We start from the raw sequence: 27,866 nt of genomic DNA, 5'->3' as shown, positions 1-27,866 counted from the left end.
ATTGTGGGACCATGGAGAAACTAATATTTACCTGAAGGATGGCAAGATGCCAATGGTGTGATAAGTGTCTTGAACTTTAACACAAATGAAGAAGGACAAAGATAACTAACCTTTGGCCGTGTGCCTAATCTGTCACTGTGAGAGTCATCCATACATGAATGGAGGGCAGCCTCCATCAGGGCCTTAAAAGGGGACAAGCTGGCTTTCACAACTGATATTCAACAATAGACTTCACCCCCTGATTAGGGAAATTGTGTTAATTTGCTTACTTGGGCTCAAGGGTGGCTTCATGAGTCCCCTTAGCTGAGCAGGAATCGGGATTGAGAAGCAGAACCTCAGAGCTGGAGGGGACCTTGCAGACCATGGGGTCCAGCGTCCTCCTTTTGTAGGGGAGGAAACTGGCTCCCGGGAGCTCGTCAATACAGGTTGGGCAGTGCCTTTGACTCCAAATGCAGGCGGGAAGTCCAATGTGTCTGCAGCCCAGGGCCCAGGAAGGGCACTATTGCAAGGCACGGCTAGAAAAGAAGGCTGGAGCCAGACTCTGGAAGGCATCGAGTGCCAGGCTGCAGAGATTGGGCCCTATTCAGAAAGGCTCCGTGCCAGCGTCCCCAATACATGGCTCATTCCCACAGAATCCTAGAAGCCGAATCCCCTGCCTTTCTCCCTAGGACGTTAGGGGGTTAGAAGGAGATCAATTCTTTAAAAAGCTTTTAGAAGACGACTCTTCGATTCTGCCAGCTGCTAGAGTTTAGCCAGAGGGCATGTCCACAACTAGCTGTTTGTACCTCCTCCCTCGCGTTAGACTGAGCGTTTGTACGTTCGTTCATTCACTCGTGCGTTCACTCGCTCACTCACGGTATCCCGGCCCGTACCCAGGTGCACGTTGGACACATGCCTGTTGCCTGCCTCACTGGTCTGGCCCAGCTCCGTGGTTGGCTGGGGGACGAGGCGCCTCGGGAGCGGCCGCTGGGCTGCGTGCAGTGGACAGGGCTCCTCGGCCCCTGGGCTGCTGGCCCCTCCTCCTTCTCTCTCCTCCCTCTCCCCCCTCCTCTCCCCGGACGAGCTGAGTCACGCCGGGCCCAGAGTACTAACGGGACCCGGGGATCCGGGAGCTGTGGCTGCTGCGGGAGCGCGAGCCCGGGAGCTCCAGGTGAGACTGGGGGGGGGGGCTGTGAGGAACCCCAGGGACAGGGAAGGAGGACACGCTCCATGGCCCTTTATCTCTCTCCCCCCCCCACTTCCGGCTCCGGAAGAGGCTGCTTAGAGCGACTAAATGAAACAGCGAGGTCTCAGGCCCCGGGTTCGAGTTCCAACCCCTCCCTGCCAAACTTGGGCAAGCGGCTTCAACGGGTTGTAGAGGCAGGGACTGACCTCCGTTAGGAGGGGGAGTTTCCTTCCTGGGGAGTTCTCGTTATGTGATTCCTTTCTGTAGCTCTCGGCCGAGGAAACTCCCTCCACCGGCGCAGGGAGGACCGTTCTCTGCTATTTATTTCCGCAAGAGTTCCCTAGGGCACTGAGAGTGAAGTGGGTCATGCGGCCAGTGCGGGTCAGAGGCAGGACTCGAACCCTGGGCTTCCTGGCTCCCATTCTTATGCTCCGCACCCCCCAGTCCCGTGCTTGCAGCCCACAGGCAGTAGAGTGGATTGAATTGGTGTCCCAACGGCCTTTCACTAGAGTGTAGCAAACGTTCCGGAGCTAGGCGCTCCATGTGCTGCTAATGAACAGAATGACGCTTCCTGGAGGAAGTCCAGGGCGGGCGTCCCCAGATAAGGAAGTGCCACATCCTAGGAGGAAGGTGTGAGCCCTAGCTGCTTGGGGAGGATTAGGGAAGGTTTCCGGGGGAGGAGCTGAAGAGACCTCACATTCGTTAATTCCCTTCATGAGCTTTGTGTGCGGTCAAACTGGACCTCTCACAGACCCGCCTTCTCATCCTGCCCTCCCCTCGGGCTCCCCTATCCCCAGTCCCACCTGCTGAAGTTCTTCCATCTCTGTAGGACCCAGCTTGAGGCACTAAATCGGAAAGGAAGAGGGAGAGCATTCCAGGCAGGGGAAACAGCCTGGGCAAAGGTGCTGAAGTGGGAGGTGGAAGGTGCTGTCCAGGGAGCAGCGGGTTGGTCCGTTTGGCCAGCTATGGAGCAACTTGAGTAGGAGTTGTTATAGAAGTACCATCTGGGCATCTAATCCACCTCCCCCACGTGCCTCAGACTCATCCCCTTGTCTCAGGTCCCCTGGCCAGCACCCTGGTTCAGCCCCTCATTACCTCTCACCTGGACTGCTGCTCTCTAACTGATGCCAGTCCCTGGCACATAGTAAGCTACTGATTGATTGATTTTGCTTTTTTTTTGGCGAGGCAATCGGGGTTAAATGACTTGCTCAGAGTCACACAGCTAGTAAGTGTCAAGTGTCTGAGGCAGACTTTGGACTCGGGTCCTCCTGACTCCAAGGCCAGAGCTCTATCCACTGTACCACCTAATCTAATTGATTTATATGCCTGTAATATGCCTTGAGGCAGGGCTTGTTCTTTTTGCTTGTATTTATATGCCAAGGCTTAGCACCTTGCATTTAACAAATGCTTTTTGATTTGATCCTTGAAGGAAACAAAGGAGAGAGTGCATTCTAGGCAAGGGGTACAGCCTAGACAAAGGCCTGGAGGCAGGAGCTGAAGGGTCAGTGGCCCAGGATATGTCTGTCTGTCTGTCTGTCTCTCTTTTTTGGTTTGTTTGTTTTGTTTTTGATGAGGCAGTCGGGATTAAGTGACTTGCCCAGGGTCACACAGCTAGTAAGTGTCAAGTGTCTGAGGCTGGATTTGAACTCAGGGTCTTCCTGAATCCAGGACCTGTGCTCTATCCACTGCGCCTAGCTGCCCCCAGGATGTCTCTTTTCGGAGATCAGAAATGCACCTTCCACATCTTTTATAGAAGGGAAACAGTGAAAATAATTCACTTCAGCATTTCTGATGTTTCTACTATGTGCTGAGTTGATTAAGAAAGCTGACTGTTAGAAAAAGAATTTCGTAATACTTTCAATGACTTGGTATGCTACCTGGGAAAGTAGCCGTGAAATCCAGGAGTAAACAGTTTCCATGGCTGTCCCTCATGGGCGTCTTGACCAACGGGAAGGCTGACTTTGATGAGAACCATCCAGAAGTTCTCTCTTTTTTCCTGTGGAGCACAGATGACGCGTTGGTGGCTTATGGTGGTGCAGCCGAAGTCCATGATTCTTGGAATTGCAGACCAGGAGGAGACACCTCAGAGAACTTCCGGGCCAGTCCCTGGACAGGATTCTTTTCTACAACATTCCTCCCCGGTGGTTTTCCCAGCTTGGCTTGAACACCTCCTTAGGCTGCCTTTTCTTGGATCCCAAGGCCCAGGGAATGGCAGTGACTCTGATGTCACAGAACAGCCACAGAACATTAGAGCTGGGAGGGACCATAGAATCTACAACACCAAAGATAGAAGAGACGTTGAGCCCAGAGCCCAGAGTGTCGGACCTGGGAGGGACCTTAGAACGTAGAAGGTTAGGGCTACAGGGAAACCCTGAACATGATCTGATGGTCCAGGACTTCTTGATCATAGATTTCAAGGGGGTCTGGGAATTTGTTTTGAAAAATATTTTGATAATTGTATTTCAATATAATTGGTTTTCTTTGTAACCCTTGGTATTTTATTTTCTACTTTTAAAGGGAGGGAGCCACAGTGTTCACAGAACAGCCAGAAGAGGTTCCATGTAAAAAAAAAAGGGGGGGGTAGGAAGCACCGTTCTTCTGATTCTCTTATTTTACAGGTGGGGAGAGAGAGTAAATGCCTCATCCACAGAGACACAGCTAGTTAGTGCTATGGCTGGGACCAAGGCCAGGTCTCTTAATTGTAAATCCGTTGTTCTGCCATAGAATGCTGCCTTTAATCCAGTTAATCTCGGTTCCCCCCCCCCCCCCCGCCCCCACGCACATGGAGGTAAATTCTTTGAGGCCAGGGGCTTTTTTGTTTCTATCTTCATTTCGTTTTTTTGTCTTTGCACAGTACCAGGCATGTAGTGAATGCTTAATTAACCTTTAGCTGTTTGATTGGCCATGAAGCTCTGATTTGTTGCCGGAGGGAAGAGAGGATGGATTGGGGGGGATCAGCCGGCCTTTATTAATTGCCTCCTGTGTTCCAGAGGCAGTGCTAGGTGTTGGAGGTACAAGGACAATTGAGATGCATTTATTAAGCACCTAGTGCGTGCCGGGTGCTGTGCTAAGCTTTGGGGGATGGATGTACAAAGACAAAACCATCCCTACTTACTGTCAGCAAGGGCACAGGTGAGCGGGGCGAGGAGTCAGGTGTGCGTCTGTGCCAGCCTGTGAGCACCTGGAATTACTGGGAGTGAATGACCCATGGGGAATGCGCTCTTCCCTTTGGCCCATGATCCTGCTGCTGGGCACACCCCCAGAAGGAAGGCAGAGGCAGAAAGAAAGGGCCATCTCCAAGTGTCCCTAAGAGTGTTCTCTGTGGAGGCAAAGTGCGGGAAACACGGGTGCCCCTTCACCGGGGAATGCATGAGCAAGTTGTGCTGTGATCGATGACAGATTCAGAGCCGGGAGGGACCTCACAGGCCCTCCGCTCTATCTCTTCATTTTACAGATGAGGAAACCGAGGCCTCTATAACGGACTCACTTGAATGTGTTCTGTGGGTAGGTTTTTTTTCTACTTGGCTAGGTTCATCGTGGATGGTGTAAAATGATGCTATTAAAAAATCCCGGGGCAGCTAGGTGGTGCAGTGGTTAGAGCTCCGGACTTGGAGTCAGGAGGACCTGAGTTCAAATGCGACTTCAGACACATAACACTCACTAGCTGTGTGACCCTGGGCAAGTCACTTAACCCCATTACCCCATTAAAAAAACAAAAACAAAAAACCAACCAAACAAAAAAATCCCGAGGGGGCAGCTAGGTGGTGCAGTGGATAGAGTTCTGGCCTTGGAATCAGGAGGACATGAGTTCAAATCTGGCCTCAGATACTTGACACTTCCTAGCTGTGTGATCCTGGGCAAGTCACTTAACCCTGATTGCCTCACCAAAAAAACCAAAAAACCAAAAAGCAAACCCAAAAAATCCCGAGACGTCAGTAAAAAACTTGGAAAACAGAAGTCCAGTGAGGGCCCATTTCAGCTATGGAAGATGGTTCCTGTCTCCCCCGGGGGGCTGCTAGCTTTTCCTCTGTAGTTGGGCTCAGCCTGGCAAAGGATGGATGGGGAAATCCATTCCTTGTGGGATGAGAAAGTGTAGCTGTTGAAACACTGGGTATTGAAATAGGAGCAAAAGGCATCTTCAGGCCACAACTGAGGCAGGGTCATGGCGTGCTCCCTCTAACCCAGCCCCCGGGCCTTTGACAGAGCAGGGGAGCCAAGATCCAAGAGAAAGGAGGACTTGTTTAAGTCTGCCCAGCTGGACTCTGAGTCCTCGATTCTCTAGAGGAGCCGAGATTTGAACCATTAACTGCCTGTGATGTTTTAGAGGGAGAGACAGGAGAAAAAAAGATGGGGGTAGGGGGAGTGTGGCCCCGATTATACAGCTTACCTGTGTGATATTAGATTTATGTTATGCATTTGACCATAGCTCCCCAAGGGCAAGAACTGTCTTTGTCTTTCTTTATACCTCAGGGCTTAGCACAGTGCCTGGCACACACACAGCAGGTGCTTAATAAATGCTTGTTGATTGATTGAATAACCAAGTGACTTTTTGTAGACCTTGTTTTGGATGCTACCCGTCGTCGCTGGTTTCCAGATTGGTGGAAGGAGAGGCCTTTTCTCAGGTATCTCTGCCACTCTCAGTTTTCTGTCCGGTCATTTCCCAAATCTTTGCCTTCTCATGCTGGGTCTCCATAGATTTTGCCCCAAACTTTATGAGTTTTCCGAGAAACAAAGACTTCTCACCTCAGCTGGCCAGCGTGGCCTGTGACTTGCTTCAAGAGCTGAGCTGTGGCTTGGAAATCTGGGAGCTCACTGTGGTGACCCCAGCCCAGCCCCTGGCCTCCTCCTCCTCTACAGGCCTCAGTTTCTTCATCTGTTAATAAGTGTAATCTTCTACCTTTGTAGTCCTGGTCAGTGAGAATTGAGGTGTAGGGCTCAGGACATTGACTGTACTATCCCTCCTAAGGCAGGAAAGGGAAGTCAGCTGGAGTTAGAGGTGGGAATGCAGAAACAAAAATGAAACGGCCCCTGTCATTGAGGAGCTGACAGGCCAGTCGAGGAAGTCCACCCTTCTAGGACCTGGCTTGTCCACGGTCCTGTCGGGAGTCACTGACCAAACCAGGAAGCCAGCTCCACCCTTGTGGCTTTGTGGCCACTGGGCCTTCCCCTGCCTAGGACTCAGAAGGCTCGGTAATGCCCCGTGCACAAAGCACGCTCGTAGACTTGGCCCTAGTTAAGGTTGACTTTCATTTCCTTCTTTGAAATTATATTTAAATAACAAATATTTAATAATAATAATAATCATGATAAAATATAATTGATAGTTTCTTATAGAGCTGTCGTTGCCTAATTATTCCTCTTATTTCTCCTCCCCCACCAAGAGAAACCTCGTTGTAACAAAGAAATAGAATTAAGTAAAACACATCAACACATTGGCAGTCTATTGGTGTATGCCATATTCTGCACCTGTAGGCCACCACCTCTCCGCTTGGGTTGTCAGCACCATAAAATCAGGGTTTTGCCTTTCTGACTTGTTTGGCTAGGCCGCACTGCCCCCTCCCCAGCCCCATCTCATCCTGTGGGGCCCAGTTAGCTTGAGCCTTATGTACAGAGCAGCTTGATTGGCTCATCACTGAATCTTCCTCCCTTGGGGGCATCCAGGCCGGGATGGGATCCCAGATCTCCGTGGATGCGTCTGTGCACGTGGTCATTGTCGGAGGCGGCTTCGGTGGGATCGCGGCTGCCAGCCAGCTCCAGTCCTGGGGTGTCCCCTTCACGCTGGTGGACATGAGAGACTCTTTCCATCACAACGTGGCAGCCCTCCGGGCCTCTGTCGAGAGTGGTAATTTCTTCTTTTCTGGGGGGAGGCGTATGTCTAGATGGCAGTTGAGTTGCAGCTAGAACCCAGACCTCGTATTTTGCTCTTAGGGCTCCCTCTACTTTTTCTGAGTCTGTCCCAAACTTTCGGATTGTAATAGCTGGCTGAGAGTAAGGGGGAGGAAGGGTAGAGGGGCAGGGCAGGGGCTTGTGCCAGGAGGGGCAGTAGAGGGGAAAGGGACAAAGGGGAAAAAAAAACTCCCCGATTTTGCCTCCTGCAGTATTTTGCCCAGAGCTGTCCTGGCTTAAGTGCTTTAAAAAAATGCCCTCACTCATGGAAAGAGGATGTTTTCAATGTTGTGGAAAGGGCATGGGACACTCCCTACCTATGTGACCCTGGGCCAGTCACAGCCTCTCTGTTTCCTCATCTGTAAGATGGAGGTAATGACAGTTTCCTTCTTTAGCTCACAGGCTGTTGGGAGGAAAGCCCTTTGTCTACCCTCTGGGGCCGGAGGCTGGAAGAGTCTTTGGTTAAGGCTCGCTCCAGGGTGGGCTTGGCTCACCTTCCCTCTGGCCTTGTTCTGGGCCCTTTGGGGGCGGCCCCAGTGCCCCCTGCCTCACCAAATGTTTGCACCCCAGGATTTGCCAAGAAGACGTTCATTTCATTTGCAAAGACCTTTGGGGACAGCTTCCGGCAAGACTTGGTGGTGGGGCTGGACCTGGAAAAGCAGCAGATCCTGTTCCAGGGGGGTGAGGTAGGTGTGACCTGGGGGACATGAGAGGGCTGGTCTGTGGAAGCTTGCCACCAAAGGGTGGGCTCAAGCCAGACATCCCCCCCGAATCTCCCATGGCCTCAAAGGGCAGATGAAGGCCAGACATCCCCAACGATCCTCCCATGGCGTCAAAGGCTAGTCTCAGGCCGGATGTCACCACTGGGCCTCCCATGGCAGGCAGGGTTTCCTACCCTTTTAGCCGTCCAGGTAACCCTGGTCTGGACAGGCTAGTTCCTCTTAAGCTCTTGTTAATGGAGCATTTCCTGAACAAGGGTGAGTTTCTGGCTTACTGAGGAGGATGTAGAAGTGAGATGGGATCTTGCCCCCATGGGGCTTCCAGTCCAATGGAGATGAATTTGAATCCAATCCATTAATGCAGCCTACCTTTTCTAAAGCTCTTTGCCTGCTCCACTCACTACATCCCTCACCCCTTGGCTTCTCTTCCTTGGGAGTGACAGAGACTTGCCTAAAGTGAGTGGCAGGACTCTTCCCAGATATGAGGATGGGAAGAAATTCATGTTCTAAGAGCTGAGTTCAAATCTGGCCTCTGATGCTTCCTAGCTGGCAGGTCACTTAGCCTTTATTTGCCTCAGTTTCCTCAGCTGTAAAATGGGATAATGTCAGGACCTAGGGTAGGTATGAGGATCAGGTGAAAGAATTCACTGACATGCTCAGCACATAGTAGGTGCTATGTAACGCTTACTCCTCTATTCTCCCCCTCATCATTCCAAGTGGATTCTGCCTTTTTCATCCATCTCTTTTGTAGGCCCTTTCCTACTCTCATCTCATCCTGGCTACGGGCAGCACTGGGCCCTTCCCGGGGAAGTTTAACCAGATTTCAGACCTGCAGTCGGCCGTTGAGGCCTATGAAGTGATGGTGAAGCAGGTGAGATGTGCGGGTCCCTGGGCACTGAGGAAGGTGGGGAGGAGGGGGCCTGGCTGGGCGTGATGCTGGAGGGGAGCCTCGGAGAAGCCGGGATGTTTGGCCTAGAGGAGAGAAGAGGGTTAGGATTCCCATCTTCAAGTATCCAAGGGCCTGGTATTGGGAAGAGGGAGCAGACATTCTGCTTGGCCAAAACTAGGCAGCTGGAGATTGCAGTGAGGCCAACTTCAGCTTAGTCTAAGCAAAAAACTTGCTAATGCTCAGAGCCGTGGGAGGGAAGGGTGGGTCTGCCCTCCCTGGAGGCCTTCCAGTGGAAGCAGGCTGGTCTGGCCCTGGCATTCGAGGCCCACCTTGTCTGGTTCCCCTCTCTGACCTTGGGCTCCTCCTTGTATGTGTTATATTTAGTACCCCCTTCAGCCCGCCCCACACCCCCTTCTTATTCTTCTTACTCTCCATCTGTTGGAGATGATCGAGAGGGAATTCTTAGGTACGCGCTGCTTCGATTAGATTAGATGGTCTTTGAGTCCCTTACGCCTCTGACGTTCTGAGAGTCTGCAAACTGAAAACCGCGGGGGCGGGGTGGGGATGTTGTATCTTCTCCCCCCTCCCCCTTTTCCCTGTGTTTTTTTTTTCTTGTTTAAAACTTTAAAAACAAGACTTCCCACCCCTCTAGCAGAAGCCTCTCTGAACAGACCTATACAGTGAAGCAACACAAATCAGCACGTTGTCTGTATCTGAAAACGCATGCCTCATTCTGCCCCCACGGTCCACCACCTCTCTGCTGACAGGCACGTTTGGTCACCTCGGAGGTCACTGTTGGACGCTGCGTCGATGAGTTTTCTGAAACCTTTCAAAGTTTTCCTTCGCATTTGGTTCAGTCAGCCAGAGCTTCCCTTCAGTAGCCAGTTAACAACCCTTTGGTCCTTGGTCTGAAATAAAGCATTTTGCAGATGTGCCAGGAGCCATCTTCCTTTTGGTAATTAGCTCCCGAGGTTGCTGGATGTGGCTTCATGGGCCCTGGGTTCCAGTCCTGGTCTTTGATGCCTGCTGCATTAGAGCCGTCTTTGAAGGAAGCTGGAGATGACGAGGGAAGGCACTCCTGGCATGCGGGACAGCCAGAGCAAAGATGTGGAGATGGGAGATGAGAAACCGTGAGAAGGGCTTTCTGGAATGTAGAGAACATGAATGGGAGTGATAAAGCCTTCAGTCTGGAGCCCCCTTGTAAAGGGCTTTGAATGTACCAAGTTAACTTAATTATGCAGATAATATTAGTGATTATTGTTGTGTTTATTCAGGAGTTGCTCCCTCCCGGGCACAGCTGCAGGGGATGAGTCTCTGTGTAATTTTCCTTTCTTTTTTCTGATCAGGTCCAGAACTCCCAGCATATTGTGGTGGTGGGAGGAGGCTCAGCCGGCGTGGAGATGGCCGCAGAACTTAAAACTGATTATCCTGAGAAAGAGGTACCCGTTCTCCCTGGGCCTGGGGCAGGCAGGCGTGTTCTCCCGGGCATTTTGAGTTCGCCAGAAGGAAGGCATGAGGCCACTGAGGCTGGGGTGAGGGCTGGGAAGGAGGTGCTGTTGGGAAGAACGTTGGCAGAAGGTGGGGCCTCCAAGGTCTCTGAAGCTGCAGCAGGGGCTGGGCCGTGGGAATGCCGGCCTGGCCAGTGATGGGGCCCGCGTGCTGGCCTGGGCATGACGTGGGGTTGAGGTCAAGAGAAATCCAGCTCAGTGCTGGCCTGCTCGGCTCTGACGCCTTCTCGTCCTTCCTCATTGTTTTTTGGGGGGTGACCCTATCCCTAACATCCCTTCCCTTTAAAACAAAAAGGAAATTAAAAGCCTTGTAACAAATCCTCACATTGTCCATGTCTGGCAATGCCTCTCTCCTTCTGCATCTGGAGGCCTTCCCCTCCGCTGCTTCATCATTGACCTCTGGCCCTTGCCGTGATACCACTGCTACCATAGATGTCTTCCTGGTTCTGCCCTCCTCCTTCTGCATCCGTTCTGTTTCTCTGAAACGGCCCTGATGGCATTTCCTGAGGCCCAGGGTTATTATCCTATGACATCGTGGTTCAGCCCACGCCCCAGTGAATGGTTGTGCTCTTTGCTTTGTTAGTACGGAATACCGTACCTAATCTTGAATGTGTGGGTGCTTTTCTTCCTTTACTCTCGATAGAGTGGAGGGTGTTGGCATTAGCAGAGGGCCTGGCACTAGGTGCTTAATAGATGTCCATTCGTTGATGTTGATTGGGATGGTCTTTTTTCCTCTGTACAGGAGGAGGCTCGGAGCAGATGGCGTCTGGTGGCGCCCTGTGCCCCGGGGGAGCCCGGGGGCCTCCTGGCTGAGGGCTACTTGTTGATTCTTGCCTGCAGGTCACTCTTGTTCATTCTAAAGTCCCGCTGGCAGACCCAGAGCTCCTTCCTTCTGTTCGGCAGGAAGTGAAAGAGATTCTCCTCCAGAAAGGGGTGGAACTTCTGCTGAGTAGGTACCCTCCACTGTCTGTGCTCGAGGACCTCCAGCCCATCTCCCCTTTCTTCCCCCTTCCCCCTTCCCTTGGGTGTTTTCCCGTTCCCAGGCCTGTGAGGATGTTTCCTATCCCTGGAGTCTCCTGGGTGGACAAGTCAACTTGTCAAAATCATCAACTGATCCTCCCCTTCCAGTTTCAAAAACGGGACAAGTAGAGGCTGGGTAACCCTACCCAGGGTTGGGGATGTTTTAGAAGCCACTGAGGCACAAGCCCATCCCCCCTTTGTGGGTACTCACAGGAGGGTCTGCCACATTGTCAGACACATCTTGCAAACCTCTGTCTCCTGGCCTCTGCCTCCAGTTAGGCTGTGACTGGTATCCTGTGTTGTTTTTTTTTTTCTGCATTTTTATCATGAATAAATCCTGCTCCACTTTAGAAATTCCCCCTTGGTGGGAGATTCTCTGGGTTCAAGTCTTGGCTTCTGTCACTAACCTGTGTGACCTTGAGCAAATTTCTTAAACTTCCTGGACCCTGGGCTCTTCTTCATAAAACAAGCGTCTGCATCCAGAGGTCTTGGAGGTGTCTTCTCGCTCCACATTGATGAGGTCATTTGCATCTGCCTTGTATCTGAAACCCAGTGTCCCACCACACTTGCAGAAGTATGGTTTTGGCCAGTTGAGAGTTACTCCTTAGCAACATGATGCCCTTTTGGACAGTTTCAAGATTCCTAGGACCGTGGAAATAGAGCTGGAAGAGACGTCTGAGTCATCCAGGCCTGCCCCCTCATTTTTACAGATGAGGAAACTGAGGTGTCCAAGGAAGTGAAATGACTTTTCCAGGGTGGCACAGGTAGTAACAGAGGTGAGATCTGAACCCAGGTCCTCAGATTCTAAAGCCAGTGTTCTTTTCCCCAGACCACATTGTTCATAGAAAGCTTTCCTCTAAACCTGAAGTTTTTGACATTTTTTTTGTCATGGACTTCCCTCCCCCCTTGATTATTGAGTGAAACCTGTGGGCTCTTTCTCAGAGTAATATTTTAATTAAGTGCATGAAATTAAATACATAGGATTGTAAAGGAAATCTATTATGTTGAAATGAAATTATCAAAATTTTTTTTGAAAGAAGTTCAGGGCCCCCAAGTTAAGACCCTCTGCTCTAAGCACACGCTCTCATCCAGTGAATATATTGTTGTTATTCAGTCATTTTCCAGCCACGTCTGTGTCTTGGTGATCCCACTTGGGGTTTTCTTGGCAGAGGTACTGGAGTGGTTGGCCATTTCCTTCTCCAGCTCATTTTATAGATGAGGAAATTGAGGCAACAAAGTTAAGTGACTTGCCCAGGGTCACACAGCTAGGCTCAATTTGAACTCAGATCTTTCTGACTCCAGGCTGAGCGTTCTATCCGCCGTGCCACCTAGCTGCTCTTGTGAATGCGTCCTACCTATCAATAGATAGGTTCTACCCCCATTAGTGGATTAGTAGGACATATTCACTGGATGAGAACGGATGGCCTTGTCCACCTGCTTCTCACTGACCCATCCACCTCCCCAAGGTTTGAGATCTTAATCCTGTCCCTGTACTAAAATCCCACATGTGCCTAGGAGACCTTTGCCTTATTCCCACCAGCTTCCGTCTCCAGGATAGGTTGGGTGAGGAAGCTCCAACTTGGAGAGTCTAGGATTCTGTGATCATCTTACCTGTACTTTGAACATCGCCGGGAAGGTGTAAATGGGGTCCTCCTGTGGGGGCCTATGGTTAGCGCCATTCCTAGGGCTGCCCCACTTCCTCAGTGAGCCCAGGGAAGGCGCCTAACAAGCTGCCACTGCCTCATTCTACCCTCATGGAGATGGGGCCACATGAGAAGGAGGATTCCTTACGATTGTGGGCTTTTTAAAGGCCTCTCCTCTTGTGAGAACTCCAGTTTATAGATTTAGAGCCGAAGGGCCCCTTAGGGATAATGGAGTCCAATATCCCCATTTTATGGTTGGAGAAACTGAGGCCATGCTGTGACTGGTGTTGCTCAGTCTGTGGTGGTATGGTGAGGTGCTTTAGCGAGTGTGCTTCGGAGGTGGGGAGGGCTCAGGTTCATGGCTGTTTGCTTGATTAAATGTGGATGTCTTTTTTTTTTTTTGGTGAGCTGTCAGGGTTAAGTGACTTGCCCAGGGTCACACAGCTAGTAAGTGTTAAGTGTCTGAGGCTGGATTTGAACTCAGGTTCTCCTGACTCCAAGGCCAGAGCTCCCGTCACTGCGCCACCTAGCTGCCCCTACCTTGATGTAGTCTTCCAAACACTCTGTTGTGTGGATGCTATTACTATTATCATTATGACTCATATTAGCTATTACGGTTATTTTTATTATTCTTACCCTATGAGTAATTCCAGCCAGAGAGGACAAGCAGTCTGCCTGCTGGCGTCCCCCATTTATGTGGAGGGATTGTGGGGCACTCCTTGCCTTGTCGAGATTGCACAACTCGCTTCCCGCTGGTGGCTGCTAGCCAGAGATTCCTGGCTGGCTCACCTCTGCCAGAGCGTCTCATAAATCTTGGGCCAGGGCTCCCAAAGGAACTTTATGGAGCTTTCAACCAACTGCGTCCCTTGGCCAAGCATCCCAGGCATGTTGTTGTCTTGGGTGAGGGATTACCGGAAGAAGCGAGCCTCAGGGAAATGGAGAGGAGCCTGCCAGCTGCACTGGTTGGGGTTCTGGGAGGAGACCTGCAGGTTTCAGCTGCCTGTGTGTGTGTCCTGGCCGCCTAAAGAGCTGGTGCCATCTTGGGCCTCGCTCAGAGAGGCAGTGCCCTGAACCACTGGGGATGGGCTTGCCCTCCTCTGCCCCGGTCAAATTCCTCTGCCCCACGGGCTCTGCTCAGTCCACATGTTGGGGAGCGTGGTGATGGGCCCGGTCACATCTCCTGGACAGCAGTCAGGAGGGCGAGGGCACTGGAAACGTGCCACCAGGGGATTGTTGTGAGAGCAGCCAGCCCTTCGATCATAGGTTTGGAGCTGGAAGAGGTCTTAGTAAACAGCCTGCTACTTGTCATATATCATGTCATATCATATCATGATATTATCATATATCATCATGATGTCATCATATATCACTTCGTATTTGTCAAACATTCGACATAGCATATCCCATTTGATCCTCACAACAACCCTACCTCCCTCTCCTTCCATCCTTCCTTCTTTCTCTCCCTCCCTCCTTCCTTCCTTTCTTCCTGAAGCAGCTGCCTTCTGTGATAAATATAAGCTAAGCTGGTCAGCAGCTGACTGGCTGACTTGGCAGCTGAGGCATCATGGTCCAGTGACTTAAGCAGTGACTGGAATCAGAGGACCTGGGTTCAAATCCTGCGTAATACTGATGTTTAGTATCTGTGTGACCTTAGGCAAGTCCTTTATCCACTCTGGGCCTCAGTTTTCCTCATCTGTAGAATGGGGAGGAGAAAACGAGACGGCTTTTGAGGTTCCTTCCAGCGGTAGCTCTTTGGTTTCCTGGTAACAGCTTTTCTGTCTCTGCCCCAGGTGAGCGAGTAAGCAACCTGGAGGAGCTGCCTCTCAATGAGTGTCGTGACAGCATCCAGGTGAAGACGGACAAGGGGACTCAGCTGGCGGCCAACCTGGTGATTCTCTGCAATGGAGTTAAGATCAACTCCTCTGCCTACAGCAGCTCCCTGGGTAAGTGCAGGCCCCAGCACTGGGGGGCAAGACCGCCATCTTGTACCGTTACTAGAGGGCCTTGGGACCCACCTCCCGCCCCTCAGACACTTACTGGCCGTGTGACCCCTAAGCAAGTCACCTGGCCGCGGCATGCCTCAGTTTCCCCATCTGTCTACTGGGGACAAGAGTGACACCCACGTCCCAGGGTGGTCGTGAGGATCAAAAGAGATAATATTTGTGAACCTTAAGGTGCTCTGTGAATGCTGGCCGTCGGCATCATCCTCACCCTTCTGAGTTGTGCTCCCAGTGCAGAGCTAACAAAGTTTGCACCCACCTATAATTAGAATTATATAAAACACAGTAATTGGTTCCAACTCAATGGAGATGGGCAATGAGAATTCTAATAACGCGACTGTGGGTCATTATTCTCATTAACTGGGACCCAGCTGTGAGTAGACCAGGGGTCCTTAATCTGGGGGTTGTGACCTTATTTGTTTGTTTTATATTTTGATGACTGTTTTTCAACATAATTGGTCTCCTTTATAATCCGATGTAGTTTATTATTTTCTTAATTTTAAAAGTTGGCACCATAAGGGGTCCATCGGCGTCACCAGCCTGTAAAAGGGGTCCATGACACATGCGAGGTCAAGGATCCCCGAATGGGCCTGCACGGCCGCCGGGTCCCACGCAAGCGCCCACATTCTGTGATTCTGAGGTTAATTCTTGGGCATCTGTACGCTAAGAGAGCAGTCCCCTAGTGGAAGGCGATGGGAAAATGGTTTGGGGAGGATGAAATAATGCTTTACTGGCTTCCATGGCTCTGCTCCGTGGTCTCTGGCCTCTCTTGCCTAATAACTGATCAGTGTGTTCTGATCTTATAATCCATACCTGATTGCCAAGAAACAAGGCACAGCCAGCAGGCAACCGCATCACTGACTGTGTGACCTTGGATGAGTCCCTTCTCTGGGTCTCGGTTTCTCTTTCTGTTAAATGAAGGCTCTGATCCTATCATGATCCAAATGTAGAATGAAGTGGCCGAGTGTTCTTAAGGACCAGATCAGTTTCCTGTGATAATTGGAGAGAAATTTGACTGAGTAAGAACATGGCGGCTGAGGCTCGCTGGGGATTCCAGACTTGAGGTTTTCAGTGGTTTAGGGCATTCCTGATGGCTGCTGCAGGAGAAGGGAGGCTCAGAAGGGGCCCAGGTTTAGTAGCGGGGCCACGGAGGGTGGAATTATACCTCCCAGAGAATTCCAGACGTCTTTTGGAGCTGATCTAGTTTGCAGGTTTTTCAGGGTACTTTTAGGATCATGAGATTTAGATTTGGGAGGAATTCTTAGAAATCACCACTTTATGAGATCGGAGAATATCAAGGTCAAAGGGATCTCAGGAGGCATCTAGTCCAAGCATCAGTGAATAGGAATTGCCAGCAAGTGGTCATCCACCACTGCTGAGAGACCTCCAGGGATGGGGAACTCATTATTTCCCCAGTCAGCCCGTTCTTCTTTGGGGCAGCTCCCATGCTTTCTTCCCTTTTCTTTTGGAGATCCTATGCTCACACTGGGGGCAGCTAGGCGGTGCAGTGGATAGAGCAACAGGCCTGGAGTCAGCTAGACCTGAGTTCAAATCCAGCCTCAGACACTAAGTAGCTGTGTGACCCTGGGCAAGTCACTTTACCCTGGTTGCTTCAGTTTCCTCATCTGTAAAATGAGCTGGAGAAGAAAATGACAAACCGCTCCAGTATCTTTGCTAAGAAAACCCCAAATGGGGCCAGGGAGAGTCAGAAATGACTGAAGTGACTGGACAACAGCATGCTCACACCAGAAGGTAGGGGCCACTCCTGGGTCCAGTCCCAGTACCGATGCAGTCTGTTGGGCCTGGAGCTCACCATTGTGAGGACACTGGACCAGCCGACCCCACAGCCCCAGGCTCCAGTGATTGGCCATCCCCAGCCTCGCTAATAGCAGGGATGGCAGGCGTATGCCCCCACACGTGGCACTTCGTGTCCCTTGCCCTTTGGGGTGGGTGGTCATGTGATTTCATCAGTGTGGAGAGCTCCTGGGGAAGAACCGCCTGAGAAAAATGGCGGTTTTCCTGCAACTCAACAGATGTGGAGAGGTTTGATGACTTGCCCAAGGTCACCCAGCTGGTATTTCTCAGAGGCAGTATTTGAACCTGGGTCTTCCTTGCTCTAACTCCTTGACTCTTGTTGGCATCCTGTGAATACAGAGCATTCCTCCCCAGTGCGGGAGCCTTCCCCTAGCTTGGTGGTCATTCCCTTTGGTGCAGGTGCTGCATCCCGTGTCCAGGAGTTGTCCTCCATCTAGCTGATTTCCTTCTCTGGTCACAGTTCCCTCGGATGTCTTCCATGCTGCTTTTGCTACGTAATTTATCTTGTCACTGCTGATGTGTTCACACGTGCCTGTTCACACTGTCCATTGCCCTTTGGGGGACCCACAATTTAGAGGTTGTAGTGTCCCTTGATTCACAGCCATGTCCTTCGCTGGGAGCGTATTGTGGTTAAGAAGATGGAATTTTGTTTCAGGGAGAAGCTTGGCATTATTCAAAGTAATGGCCAGTTTCCCAAATGGCAAGTCATCCCTTTCTCTTTTTCCTTTTTAATGAATGAAGTTTACCCAAGGTATCTGTACTTCTGAACCAGCTCCACAGACTTTCCATCTAACTATAAATCATAGTCTGGAAGTAGGCATTTTTCATCCACTTAGTTTTTCCTATGTGGATAGTTAGGATGAACTCTGAGTTTTTAAGGATCTCATTCAGAAGGCTGTAGCATCCTGGGGCATGACCTTGAACTCAGGGCCTACAATCCCAAAGTCAGTGTTTTTATTTTTTCCTCCTGTGCCAGTCTGCCCCCCTTTTCATATTTATTCTATTTATATTTATACATCTAGAGGACTTCTCCATCTGTCTTCCATTTCTTTGCAGCCCTGGCTGTGTCCCCTATGATGCTGGCAAACACCCGTGTCTCCCTGTCTGATACCTCACTTGATATTAAGCATCAGAGCATCACGAAACCAACTTATCTTTTTTTTTTTTTTGCTGTTGCATCTACCAAGGATTCTTGTATGGCCTTAAAATATACATAGGAAGAGATTTGAACACTTTTTTGTACTGTGAGAGCAAATGCTTAGTTTTTTTTTTATTAATTTTTGGCAAATGAAGATCCACTTTTTCTCTCTCTCCCACCTCCCTTCCTCCACCTTCAATTGAGAAATAAAAAAAAAAATGAAATCCCTCTTATTGACATTATAGTCAAGCAGAAAAAATGCCCTCATTGGCCATGTCCCACAAAATTATGTCACTGCGCTCTGAGTCCATCAGCTATTTCAAGGGGAAAGGCAGCATATTTCATCATGATTCCTCTGCAATTGGGGTTGTTATTGTGTTGATCAGAGTTCCCAAGTCTTTATGACTGTATAAATTGTCCTCCTGGTTCTGCTCATTTCACTCTGCATCAGTTCTTACAAGTCTCCCCAGGTTTCTCGGGAACCATTCTCTTCACCATTTTTTATTATTCCATCACATTCATATGCTGTAACTCATTTGGTATCCAACTGATAAGCACTCCTTCAATTTCCCTTTCTTTGCCACCACAGAAAAGAGCCGCCATAAATATTTTTATACATATAGGACCTTTATCCTTTTTCTTTCATCTCTTTAGGGCATACGCCCAGTCGGTGGTATCACTGGGGCAGAGAGTAAGCACAGTTTAATAGCTGAAATGCTTATTTTTTTAGTTAGCAAACAGTTAGTAAAGTGAGATTGTGTATATGTCCTACCTTTCAAATCAATTACATAACTGTGAAAATGTGGTCTGTTGTGCCATGGTGTTTGTGGGAGCTGGCCTGTTCCGTCATTTCATGTCATGATCAAGGAGACCCTTAATATGAAGAATTTGTAGGGATTAGAGAGTAGGCATAGAGATGAGTAGTTATTGATATCTGCTTGCACATTTTGGGAGGTATTAATAACGTGAGTGATTTTTCCAAGTTTTTTGGTATCTTTCATTCATTTTTTTCCAGATATGTTGAGAATCAATCCCTTAGCACCCTAAAAATTGTGTCACCTCCACTCTCTGTGCATGCATGGTTTTTGTTTCTTCTGCTGGCTTTTACTTCCACATGGTACAATGGGAACTCCTATCTTAGAGTCCAAGAGTCATGTTTTCATTAATGAGAGGGAAAATTTATAGAAACTGGTACCTCTTTTCTGTTTGTGATCATGGCCCTCGTTCCACTTCCTCCATTATAACTAGTCCTAGGTTTGTCTGGCTTGGTGGGGCCTCATTCCATGCTTGACTGCTCCTAATCTTCCACTGTTCTTTACTGTAAGAGTTTATAAGTTCATTTATGTACTAAACTGGAATGGTCTTTGGCTGCTGTAACTCTCTGCGTGATTCCCCTTGGAATTGTTTTTTCAGTTCAACTTCCTTTGGAAATGGTGCTCATCTGGGTTGGTCTGTTCCTTTATCTGTTTCCCGTTTGTGTGTGTGTGTGTGTGTGTGTGTGTGTGTGTGTGTGTGTGAGAGAGAGAGAGAGAGAGAGAGAGAGAGAGAGAGAGAGAGAGAGAGAGAGATTTAAAAAGGTCAAGATGGAATTGTTTTGATTGCACATCATTTTTAGGCTCATAGGATCGTCTATATTTATTGCTGAAAGTAACCTTAGAAGCCATTTAGTACAAGCTTCTTATACATGAAATTGGCTCAGAGGTTGCAACTTGCCCGCAGTCACACAGGTGACCTTGAACTGAGGGCCTACAATCCCAAAGTCAGCGTTTTTATTTTTTCCTCCTGTGCCAGTCTGCCCCCTTTTTCATATTTATTCTTCTAATTGTCTGGGATGATCTTTGTGCTGACAAGTCAGTGACCAGACAACAGAAACAGCGGATCTGGAAATGATCTGCACGTTCGTAACTAGTCATAATTTCTTTTTTCCTGCTTCTTTTTCTAAGGAAGCGCTGATGTTGTAGGCATTAGGTCCTGGGGCGCCTGAGAGCTAGGCCCTTTTGTTTGATTCCGAATTATATTTTCTGGCATTTTTCACTCCATCAATCTTCGTTTTTGCAACGTTATAGGATATTAAAATATATCTCAATTTAATTTGGAGAGTTTTATTGAATTCTGAACACTCGTACAACCGCATTTTTGGCTGCTGTCACATTGTTGACTTATGTTGAGCATGTCACCAAAACCCTCCCCTCGAGAAGCTTACAATCTACTGGAGGAAACTGAGGCCACAGAGAGAGAGAAAATCACTTCTCTGAGGTTGCACAGGTCAGTGATTAGCAGAGCTGGCATTTGAACCCAAGACCCACCACTCCTCTGTACTCTGTGTTTATTTTTAAGGAGTTGTTTACCTTCTCCTAAGGCATTGCATATGTTTTTTTAGTTTTGTTTTGTTTCTTTTTCATTGCATATATATATATATATATATATGTATATATATATATATGTATATATATATATATACATACATATATATATATATATATATGTATATACATATATATTTTAAAAACTTTCCAACAAGATGCTCAAAAGGAGCTAGGAAAATCACCAATGGAGTTGTCATGTAATGATGACAATGATAATCCCTGCTAGCAGCAGCTTGCATTTCTGTAGTACTTTCCTCCCAACAGTCCTGTGGCAGATCAGGGCAGATGTCCTTATCCCCACTTTGGGACCCAGAGATGAAGGGATTTGTCCAGGGCTGCACACCTCACTTCCCTTCGTTCCATATAAATACCCACCAGTCAGAATAAATTGTTTTTGCAAAATCAATGCTTTTCCATGAGCCACATTTTCCACATGGGAATCAGGGTCATTTCCCAGATGTTGGCACCTTCTCTTGCTTCCTTAAGAGAGCTTCTAGGGGTAAGGGCTTTAGACGAAAAACAAGTCCATGTGAAAGAGGTTTCTCTAAGGATGAACTTTTTGGTAATGACTTTGCCAGCCTTGAATATCCATCCTCCTCTTACTCTGATGACTAGTTTAAGAGTAGTCAAGATTCAGAGTAACGATGTTTATTTTGTTCCACAGGTGATCAAATGGCTGCTAATGGCGCCTTACTAGTTAATGATCACCTCCAGGTGCAGGGATTTAATAATATCTTTGCCATTGGGGACTGTGCTAATGTGAAGGAACCCAAGATGGCATACCATGCTGGACTGCATGCCAACGTTGTTGTGACCAACATTGTCAACAGTTTGAAACAGAAGCCACTGAAGACCTACAGGCCAGGTAAAGGGTCTCTAGGGAAGAGCCCGAGACTGCCTTTTTCAGACGGTTTGGCTAGACGTGACCCAATTACAAAGGTGGTTAAACAAACCAAAATTGCTTATGAGCTCTCCATCCTTGGCAGTTTTTAAAAAATAAAATAGGTAGCCATTTGCTTGAGCTGATTACCTTTCCCAGAGGCAGGGGGCTGGTAAGATAATTGCTTGAGGCTGCTAGGAGTCAGAGCCTATGAATGTTAAATGCAACCAATTCCTCTTCCTTGTCGGCCTGTCCTAGGTGCACTGACGTTTCTGCTGTCTATGGGAAGAAATGATGGTGTGGGCCAGATTAGTGGCTTCTACATTGGACGGCTCTTGGTTAGGTTCGCCAAGAGCCGGGACCTGTTCGTCTCCACAAGCTGGAAAACTATGAGGCAGACAGCACCTTCGTAGAAAGTAAGAAGAAAAGGTAATGAAACCAATTAATCAGTGGATTTAAAAAAAAAAGAAGATAAAAAAGATGGACAGAAAACATCAGATGGACTGAGATAGCAGAAGGAAGCAGTTCCTGTCTACGCTCACAATACCTGGAATGTATCAGCAGGATTGCTTGTTAGATTGCTGGTGTCTAGCACACAAGAGGAAGCATTAGAAAAATATTTCCTAAATGGGTCATTTTTTGGGTTGGACAAAGTCATTCACTTGCTTGGTTTCAGGTGAGGGTACCCAGCCACGCATGGCTAGCCAATCCCATGGGAAGTGGGCATCCTGAAGCATCTGACTAGGGATAGAAAAGCAGACAAGTCTCAAGGCATGCCCCAGGCCTTCTGTTACTGGGGTGGGAAAGGGGGAGAGATCATGTGAAGAGGCACAGGTAGAATTCCAATGCAAGTCCTCTGACTCCAGTGGCCTTTATCACTTTTCCTCTTGTTAGGGGGAAACGAGTGAAAGAGTGGGAGTAGATGGGGTGGGTTTAGCCCCTCTCCCCTTCTTCAGGCAGACACTGTGCTGATCTGGGCATCCCTGGGGGAGATGAGGCTCATCTGCTGGACAGACTTCAGGTGAGTGGCCGTGGTGTTCATTGTTTAGCAGCCAGACTTAAGTTGTCTTTAACTTTCCATTAGTGCTAGACAAGCCAGAAACTTATTGAAATGATGAAACTTTTTGAGTCTCTACTTTTAGCTCCTCTCTCTATAATATCAGATAAATTTTAGAAGGATGAAATGTCTTAAGGTCAAATTACCAGCTAGATTAATCCATCAACAAAGGATGCTCTCTTCCCAACCTCTTAACTTTCAGATAATTAGGGAAACGGAACAGTAGTAATATACACTTTGCTACATTACTGTACTACTGCTAGTGTTTAAGACTTCCAAAGATCTGTGATTTTATCGATGTGAGTATTTTTTCCCCACACTGATTCCAACCCTTAGAATAATTTGGCAAGTTACTTTGGTAACTCCCCTTGGTGGCCAACTTTTTGGTTGAAATGCCATCTCAATTGATAGCTCAGGTGGGTCCTGGGACCCGTGTTTATCACCAGTTCCTCAAACTCAAAGTATTTCCCTTTTTGTAGGACCTTCCAGAGCTCGAATTCTGTTGGGGTAGCTTCCTGAGACTCCATGGTCAATTCCACATCTTAAAGAGATATGGGAGGAGGACTGTAATGGAGGGATGTTTAATATTAGAGAAGCACATGAGTCTGCTGGTCAGCTCAACAAAACGGTTCTTGACATGTTAAATACTTACCTTCCTCTTGATGGAGGGTGTCTGACCATACTGGTGTGGCTAAGGCTCAGCTTGATGAAATGAGCCAGCGGCAAAGGTTTGTTGGCAAATCCTGTGCTCACGTCCCCCCCGGCAGTTAGCTTTGGTTTCCTGGCTAACACTGGGATGTCATAAGCCAGGATTCTTAGCCAATGTGAGGAATGGAAAGAGCACCGGACTCGGATTGAAGGGACTTGGGATCAAACATGGACTCCTGTCTCCTAGCTCTAAATCTCATGTTACTCGTGGGCTTGGGTTATTTTCCTTTAGCAGACCCGCCGTCAACTTACTTTAAGGCATTATTATTGACCTGTGTTTTCAGGTGTGGTTTTCCATCCTTCACTTGTCTTTCAGAATCTTTTCTGTCAGGACTAGATGGGAAGAGCATTAGGAGACAGGTATTAAATTATAATTGGCTCAAACTAAAAGGAAGCTTCTTGGGTTAGACTTCTTCTGGTTGCTTCTCCTTTGCCGAAGGCATGGAGTGCCGGCCTACTCAAATTAACCTGCTTGGGCCGGTCACTTCTCAGTAATTGCCCTAACCGCTGCGCTACCCCGTGGAGGTTCAGAACCATTCTTAGAGGAGGACCCGCTTCTTGTCCCCTACTTTCCAGACCCGTAATGTGACTCTTTTCCTACCAGAACAGCTGCTTACCTGTAGCTCAAGAGTAGCAGGCTCTACCTGAGGTCCGTAGGCCCACTGAATCTTAGAGCTGCAAGAGGCCTAGGTGGTATCTGGTCCAATCCTCTCATTTTAGAGATGGGAAGATTGAGACTCAGAAGTGAAACAGCTTGTCCAAGCTGGCAGAGAAGACGGCCCTTCTACTGATTCCAAATCCAGCCCCCTCTGGGTCCCCCACTTTTTAAACCATACCCCACTCCACAGAAGGCCTGAAAAGTAGGGTGGGGAGCTTTGCTGTACCAATAGGCTTGGGAGGTGGGAGCCTAACTCTGGGTCTGGGCCGGCATTGGTCCTACACCATCGAGGGGGCAGGCTGTGCCCTTATCTCATTCCAGACATATGTCAACACAATGAAATGACTTTAATTTTGGGAAATAAAAAATCTGCTGCAATAGAATTGAGTGTCATAAGAAGGACTCTGGATATCTTTTTGCTTTTTTTTTTTTTCCTTAAAAAACAAACAAGCCTGAAGAGAAACATCATCAGAAGTTACAGAGATTATTAGGGGGAGAAAACATATTTGAGAAAAGCACCAAGTGAAAAATGTCTTTCAGATTTTTCTCTCCAACATGGAATGTAGACAACAGACAAAAACCAAAGTCATTTGTCATGCCCTCCCCTCTTGAAAAAAGAAAGAGGAACAGAAGATTTTTTTTTTAAGAATTTTGAAAGTTTTTTTTTTTTGCCTGTAAAAGTCAATGCTACAAATCTAAAACGAGGTCTGTCCTTGGAAAATAAGTTCTAAAATGACAAGAAGACACACGCGTAGCAATCCTGGGGAGGGCCCAGGATAATGTGGGACGGAGGATAGTTAAGGTGAATAGAAAATGGGGGATGGGCACTTGTCATGAGGACTGGAGTTAGTGACAGCTCGAACTGCTCCCCCCTCTTCGTGTTGGGGAGTGCTCATTCTTCAGGAAACGGGGCTGCCTCCATCTCCCACCCTTGCCCTTCCTCATTTTTTTTTTTAAATCAATGCCCAACTCTCATTCCAAGCTGAATCCTCTTCAGATCCCTGTAGAGGGAGAATACAAAGAGGGTCCGGCTGTGGGGGGTTACTTGACGTCCAGCTTGGCCATTTCCTGCACATAGACGCCAATGCTTTCGCTGTCAAAGAGCAGGAAGTAGACGTTCTTCAGGGACGAGGAGCTGGAGTCATCGAAATGGGCTGAGATGGCCTTGAGGGTCACCTGGGCCGCAGTCTGTTTGGGGAAGCAGTTTCTGCACAGAAAAGAGGGAGGAAACACAATCAGCTGGATGCTGCTGGGCTTATGGATGTAGGGGTGTGTATGTGTGTGTGGGGTGGGGTAGGGGAGGAATGTCCAAAGTGCATTGCTGGAATTCCTAGTAACTCTGATAACTCAATGCCAGAAGCTTGACTATGAGGCAATGATGCTTTTGCCTATAATGCCCAATGATGGAGCATTTTAAAATGCTGCTCTCTGCAAGAAAGGGTAAGTGGTGTCAGCAGCCTTCCCCCCACACTCCGGGCCTCAGTTTCCTCTTCTGTAAAATGAGGGCACCTGCCTAGATGGCTTCTAAGACTTTGCAGCTCAAGAGCTAAGGGTCTTATGATCCCATAGGGCAGAGAGAGGGACATTGGAAGCGTTACTACTAATAGCTTAAGACTGACAAAGTGCTCTAGTCACAACCACCCTATAATGAAGGTTGTCCAAGTATTATAATAATAATAATATCATTATTATTGTTGTTACTTTGCATTTGAGGAAACAGACAACCATAAAGGCAGAGTGACTTGCTCAATCACCCAGCCAGGCCTCTTTAATTTTATTTTATCATCAGTTCTGAATTCTCTCCCCCACCCATTCAGAAGGCAAGAAAAATAATCTACATAAAGACATCAAAACCACTTTCCATGTTAGCCATGTCCTCTTTATTCTAAGTCTGGAACATACAGGGGCCATGTTGTAGAGCTTTCTTTCCTCATCTGTGAGTTCCCTTTGCCAGTGAAATCCTAGGTCAGATCCCTAAACCTAACCTTGAGAAGCAGTGAAAGGCCAGTTATCTTCTGATGATCCTCATGGCCCAGCAGCTGCAGTCTCACACACAAAATAGGCCCTGAACTTCCTCCCCAGCCTGAGTTCTATGGAGCTCCAATTTCCATACTGCTTTGCCCAAGACAGTCCTGGGAGGTGGGGCGGTGTGTGGTGTATTCTCCCTATTTTGTAGATGAGGAAACTGAAGCTCAGAGAAGTCAATGCGGCCTGTAAGGGGTGCAGCTGGAATTCAAATCCAGATCTCTGCCCCCTTTTGGGTCCACCCAGCTGCCTTTTCCAAGCTATAAAAGCAAATATGGCTTTTTGTCAACTAGTGTGCTTCTTTCTGTAGGATTTAATGAGGACACTGAGGCAGAACCCCGGGGGACTTTGCTTACAAGCCTCCGCTTTGTCTGGGCCCAGGAACAGAGGCTTCTAAGTGGACAATCCTCTCTACTCTTCAGAGCAGGGGCCTTCTCCATAGAGAAGGGAGGGCCTTTATAAACACGGGAGGTCATTTTCTCATAAATTGCTCAGGCCTTGGTAACCTGGAAAGTAAATTAAGGACATTTCTGGAGTAGATGGGTAGAGTCAAAGGCTGTCTCTGAATGGGGTGGCTTCTTGATCCTGTGTGTCCACACCTCTGCTTAAGCTCCTCCTTCTTTCTAGCTCTGTCTCTGATTCTATCTCTGGTTCTCTGTCTCTGGGGATATTCTGGCATATTCTGACCACTACGGGCAGTTGCTACCTGGAGCTGTGACCCAATAGATGGTCAGTCGGTATTGGCTTGATATTACTTCTGTTTGGTAGAACCTTCCCTTTCTTCATCTCTAAATGACTTTCTATCCAGCTCTTAAAATGTGGGCAGTCAGTGTCAGGATTTCAGGATCACCAATCCCGGTGCCTCACGGGGATTCCAGGGCTGTGCGCCCGGACGTCTTCAGAGCTGACCCAGAGTGCTTTCTGCCTCGCTGTGGGATCCTGATCTTACTAAAGAGTGTTTTCTCTGTGACGCTTATAAATGTGCTAAGAATCACCGGGTGTCTGACGCCTGATTCTCATAGGACCAGGGGACGAATGGGGCAGTCAGGGGGATCTCTGCTGGTGCCCGAGCCTCACCTGCCGCTGGGGAAGGGTGGGAAAGCCACGGACTTGAGCTTTTTGTCTTCTGCGGCCGACAAACAGTTCTTAATGGTCTCTTCAAGCTGCTCTTCGCATTTGTCTGAGCCCCACTGGGGGATGTGACAGTGGATGACAAATTTGGCCGCCAGGCCGCTGGACTGGCTGACGATGGCTAATGCACACAAGAGGAGTGAGAAAGGGGTCCCAGTTATTGCCTGGGTCTTCATCCCAAGCCTTGGGGACTTATGAAATGAACCCGGTACCATCGGTGGGGAGGAAGCAAGACACTGGAGTTTCCAGTCCTGTCCCCTTACCCCCCCCCCGCCCCAACATATAATATCTTGGTCTGTACTTTACTGTGCATGTGTCTTCTCACCTAGCAGTAGAATGTCTCTGAGGGCAGACACTTTAACTCGTGGAGGCCCCACCAATCAATACCAAATAAAGGTTTTTAAATATGGACAATGAAACAAAGCACTTTCCTCTTTTCCTGAATCTTAAACATTACTATTTGTTATGATTTTTAAAAATGATTTGTTATAATTTTATAACCATTTTATGATTTGTTATGATTTTAACATTTTTTGATTTTTTAAGATTTTATAACATCTTATGATTTATGATTTTATGACGCTTAAGATTTCTGTATCTTAAATATTGGTTACTAAATGTTATAGTTATTATGATTCTTGTGTAATCTCAGTTTATCCTCTTTCACCACTGATTCAGTGCCCTGGGACATGGATCTGGTTGGGGTGGTCTACTGAAGCCACTGCCCTGGGGTACACTGATCCAAGTTAGTCTGGCAGACATGTCTGCCCTGCGGACTACAACACTCTATCTTACGTGCTGGTTTGACATGTTTTATTACAAACACACAGGAGTCCCTCTCTCCCCATTCATCATGGATACCTTGTGAAGATCAGAGGATTTAGAGATGAAAGGAAGCATAGGGAGCTTCTAACCCAACTCCTTTGTTTTACAGATGAGGAGCATCACCAGGAAGCCATTTACCCGTTATTACTAGACTGGATGATCTTGGAGCCAGAATTTGAACTTGGGTCTCCCAACTTAGGTCCAGCACCCTAGCTGCCTCTAATCATATTAATTTCTGTGCATGACTTAGAGCAACTTCCTCACAACCTGGAGTCACACACTCTACGTTCAGTAACTCCCAACAGCTCCCTCGATAATAAAGTCACCGCATATTGTACTGTTCCCACAGCTGGTGGAAAAGCCCTCATTCTCCATGCTGTCCCTTGGATGGAATTAATCCAGGACTGAATGGAGGATGTTAACAAGATGGGAG

At 48.2% G+C, this 27,866-nt stretch overlaps 2 protein-coding genes across 6 annotated transcripts in view; one reads left to right on the top strand and one right to left on the bottom strand.

The window, feature by feature from the left end:
* The first annotated feature begins 758 nt into the window (after nucleotides 1-758).
* AIFM2 (AIF family member 2, ferroptosis suppressor) lies at nucleotides 759-27,776 on the top strand. 5 transcript variants are annotated; one of them, XM_020975207.2, is made up of 11 exons: nucleotides 759-1,150; nucleotides 5,721-5,787; nucleotides 6,827-7,007; nucleotides 7,622-7,737; nucleotides 8,522-8,641; nucleotides 10,006-10,098; nucleotides 11,008-11,116; nucleotides 14,621-14,773; nucleotides 20,814-21,014; nucleotides 21,288-21,458; nucleotides 27,543-27,776. In XM_020975207.2, exons 3-10 carry the CDS (start codon nucleotides 6,833-6,835, stop codon nucleotides 21,440-21,442), a joined length of 1,122 nt encoding a protein of 373 aa, XP_020830866.1. In that variant the 5' UTR covers nucleotides 759-1,150; nucleotides 5,721-5,787; nucleotides 6,827-6,832; the 3' UTR covers nucleotides 21,443-21,458; nucleotides 27,543-27,776. The 5 variants fall into 5 exon arrangements, with proteins under 5 accessions (XP_020830866.1, XP_078006881.1, XP_020830865.1 ...); XM_020975206.2 differs by lacking the exon at nucleotides 27,543-27,776 and adding an exon at nucleotides 4,620-4,669 and having other exon boundaries at nucleotides 761-1,150; nucleotides 21,288-23,835; XM_078150754.1 differs by lacking the exons at nucleotides 759-1,150; nucleotides 27,543-27,776 and adding exons at nucleotides 2,757-3,516; nucleotides 4,620-4,669 and having other exon boundaries at nucleotides 21,288-23,835.
* The window catches only part of MACROH2A2 (macroH2A.2 histone), a 60,677-nt gene continuing 56,674 nt past the window's right edge, over nucleotides 23,864-27,866 (bottom strand). Inside the window, exons 8-9 of the mRNA XM_020975208.2 lie at nucleotides 26,555-26,729; nucleotides 23,864-24,659 (exon numbers count right to left, since the gene is read on the bottom strand). Of these exons, the coding sequence (XP_020830867.1) occupies nucleotides 24,494-24,659; nucleotides 26,555-26,729 (341 nt within the window). The 3' untranslated portion in view covers nucleotides 23,864-24,493. The remainder of the gene's footprint in view (nucleotides 24,660-26,554; nucleotides 26,730-27,866) is intronic.

Source organism: Phascolarctos cinereus, unplaced genomic scaffold, assembly GCF_003287225.1.
Source record: "Phascolarctos cinereus isolate Bilbo 61053 unplaced genomic scaffold, phaCin_HiC Scaffold_3;HRSCAF=262, whole genome shotgun sequence".
NCBI lineage: Eukaryota > Metazoa > Chordata > Mammalia > Diprotodontia > Phascolarctidae > Phascolarctos > Phascolarctos cinereus.
This window is presented reverse-complemented; position numbering and strand designations above follow the sequence as displayed.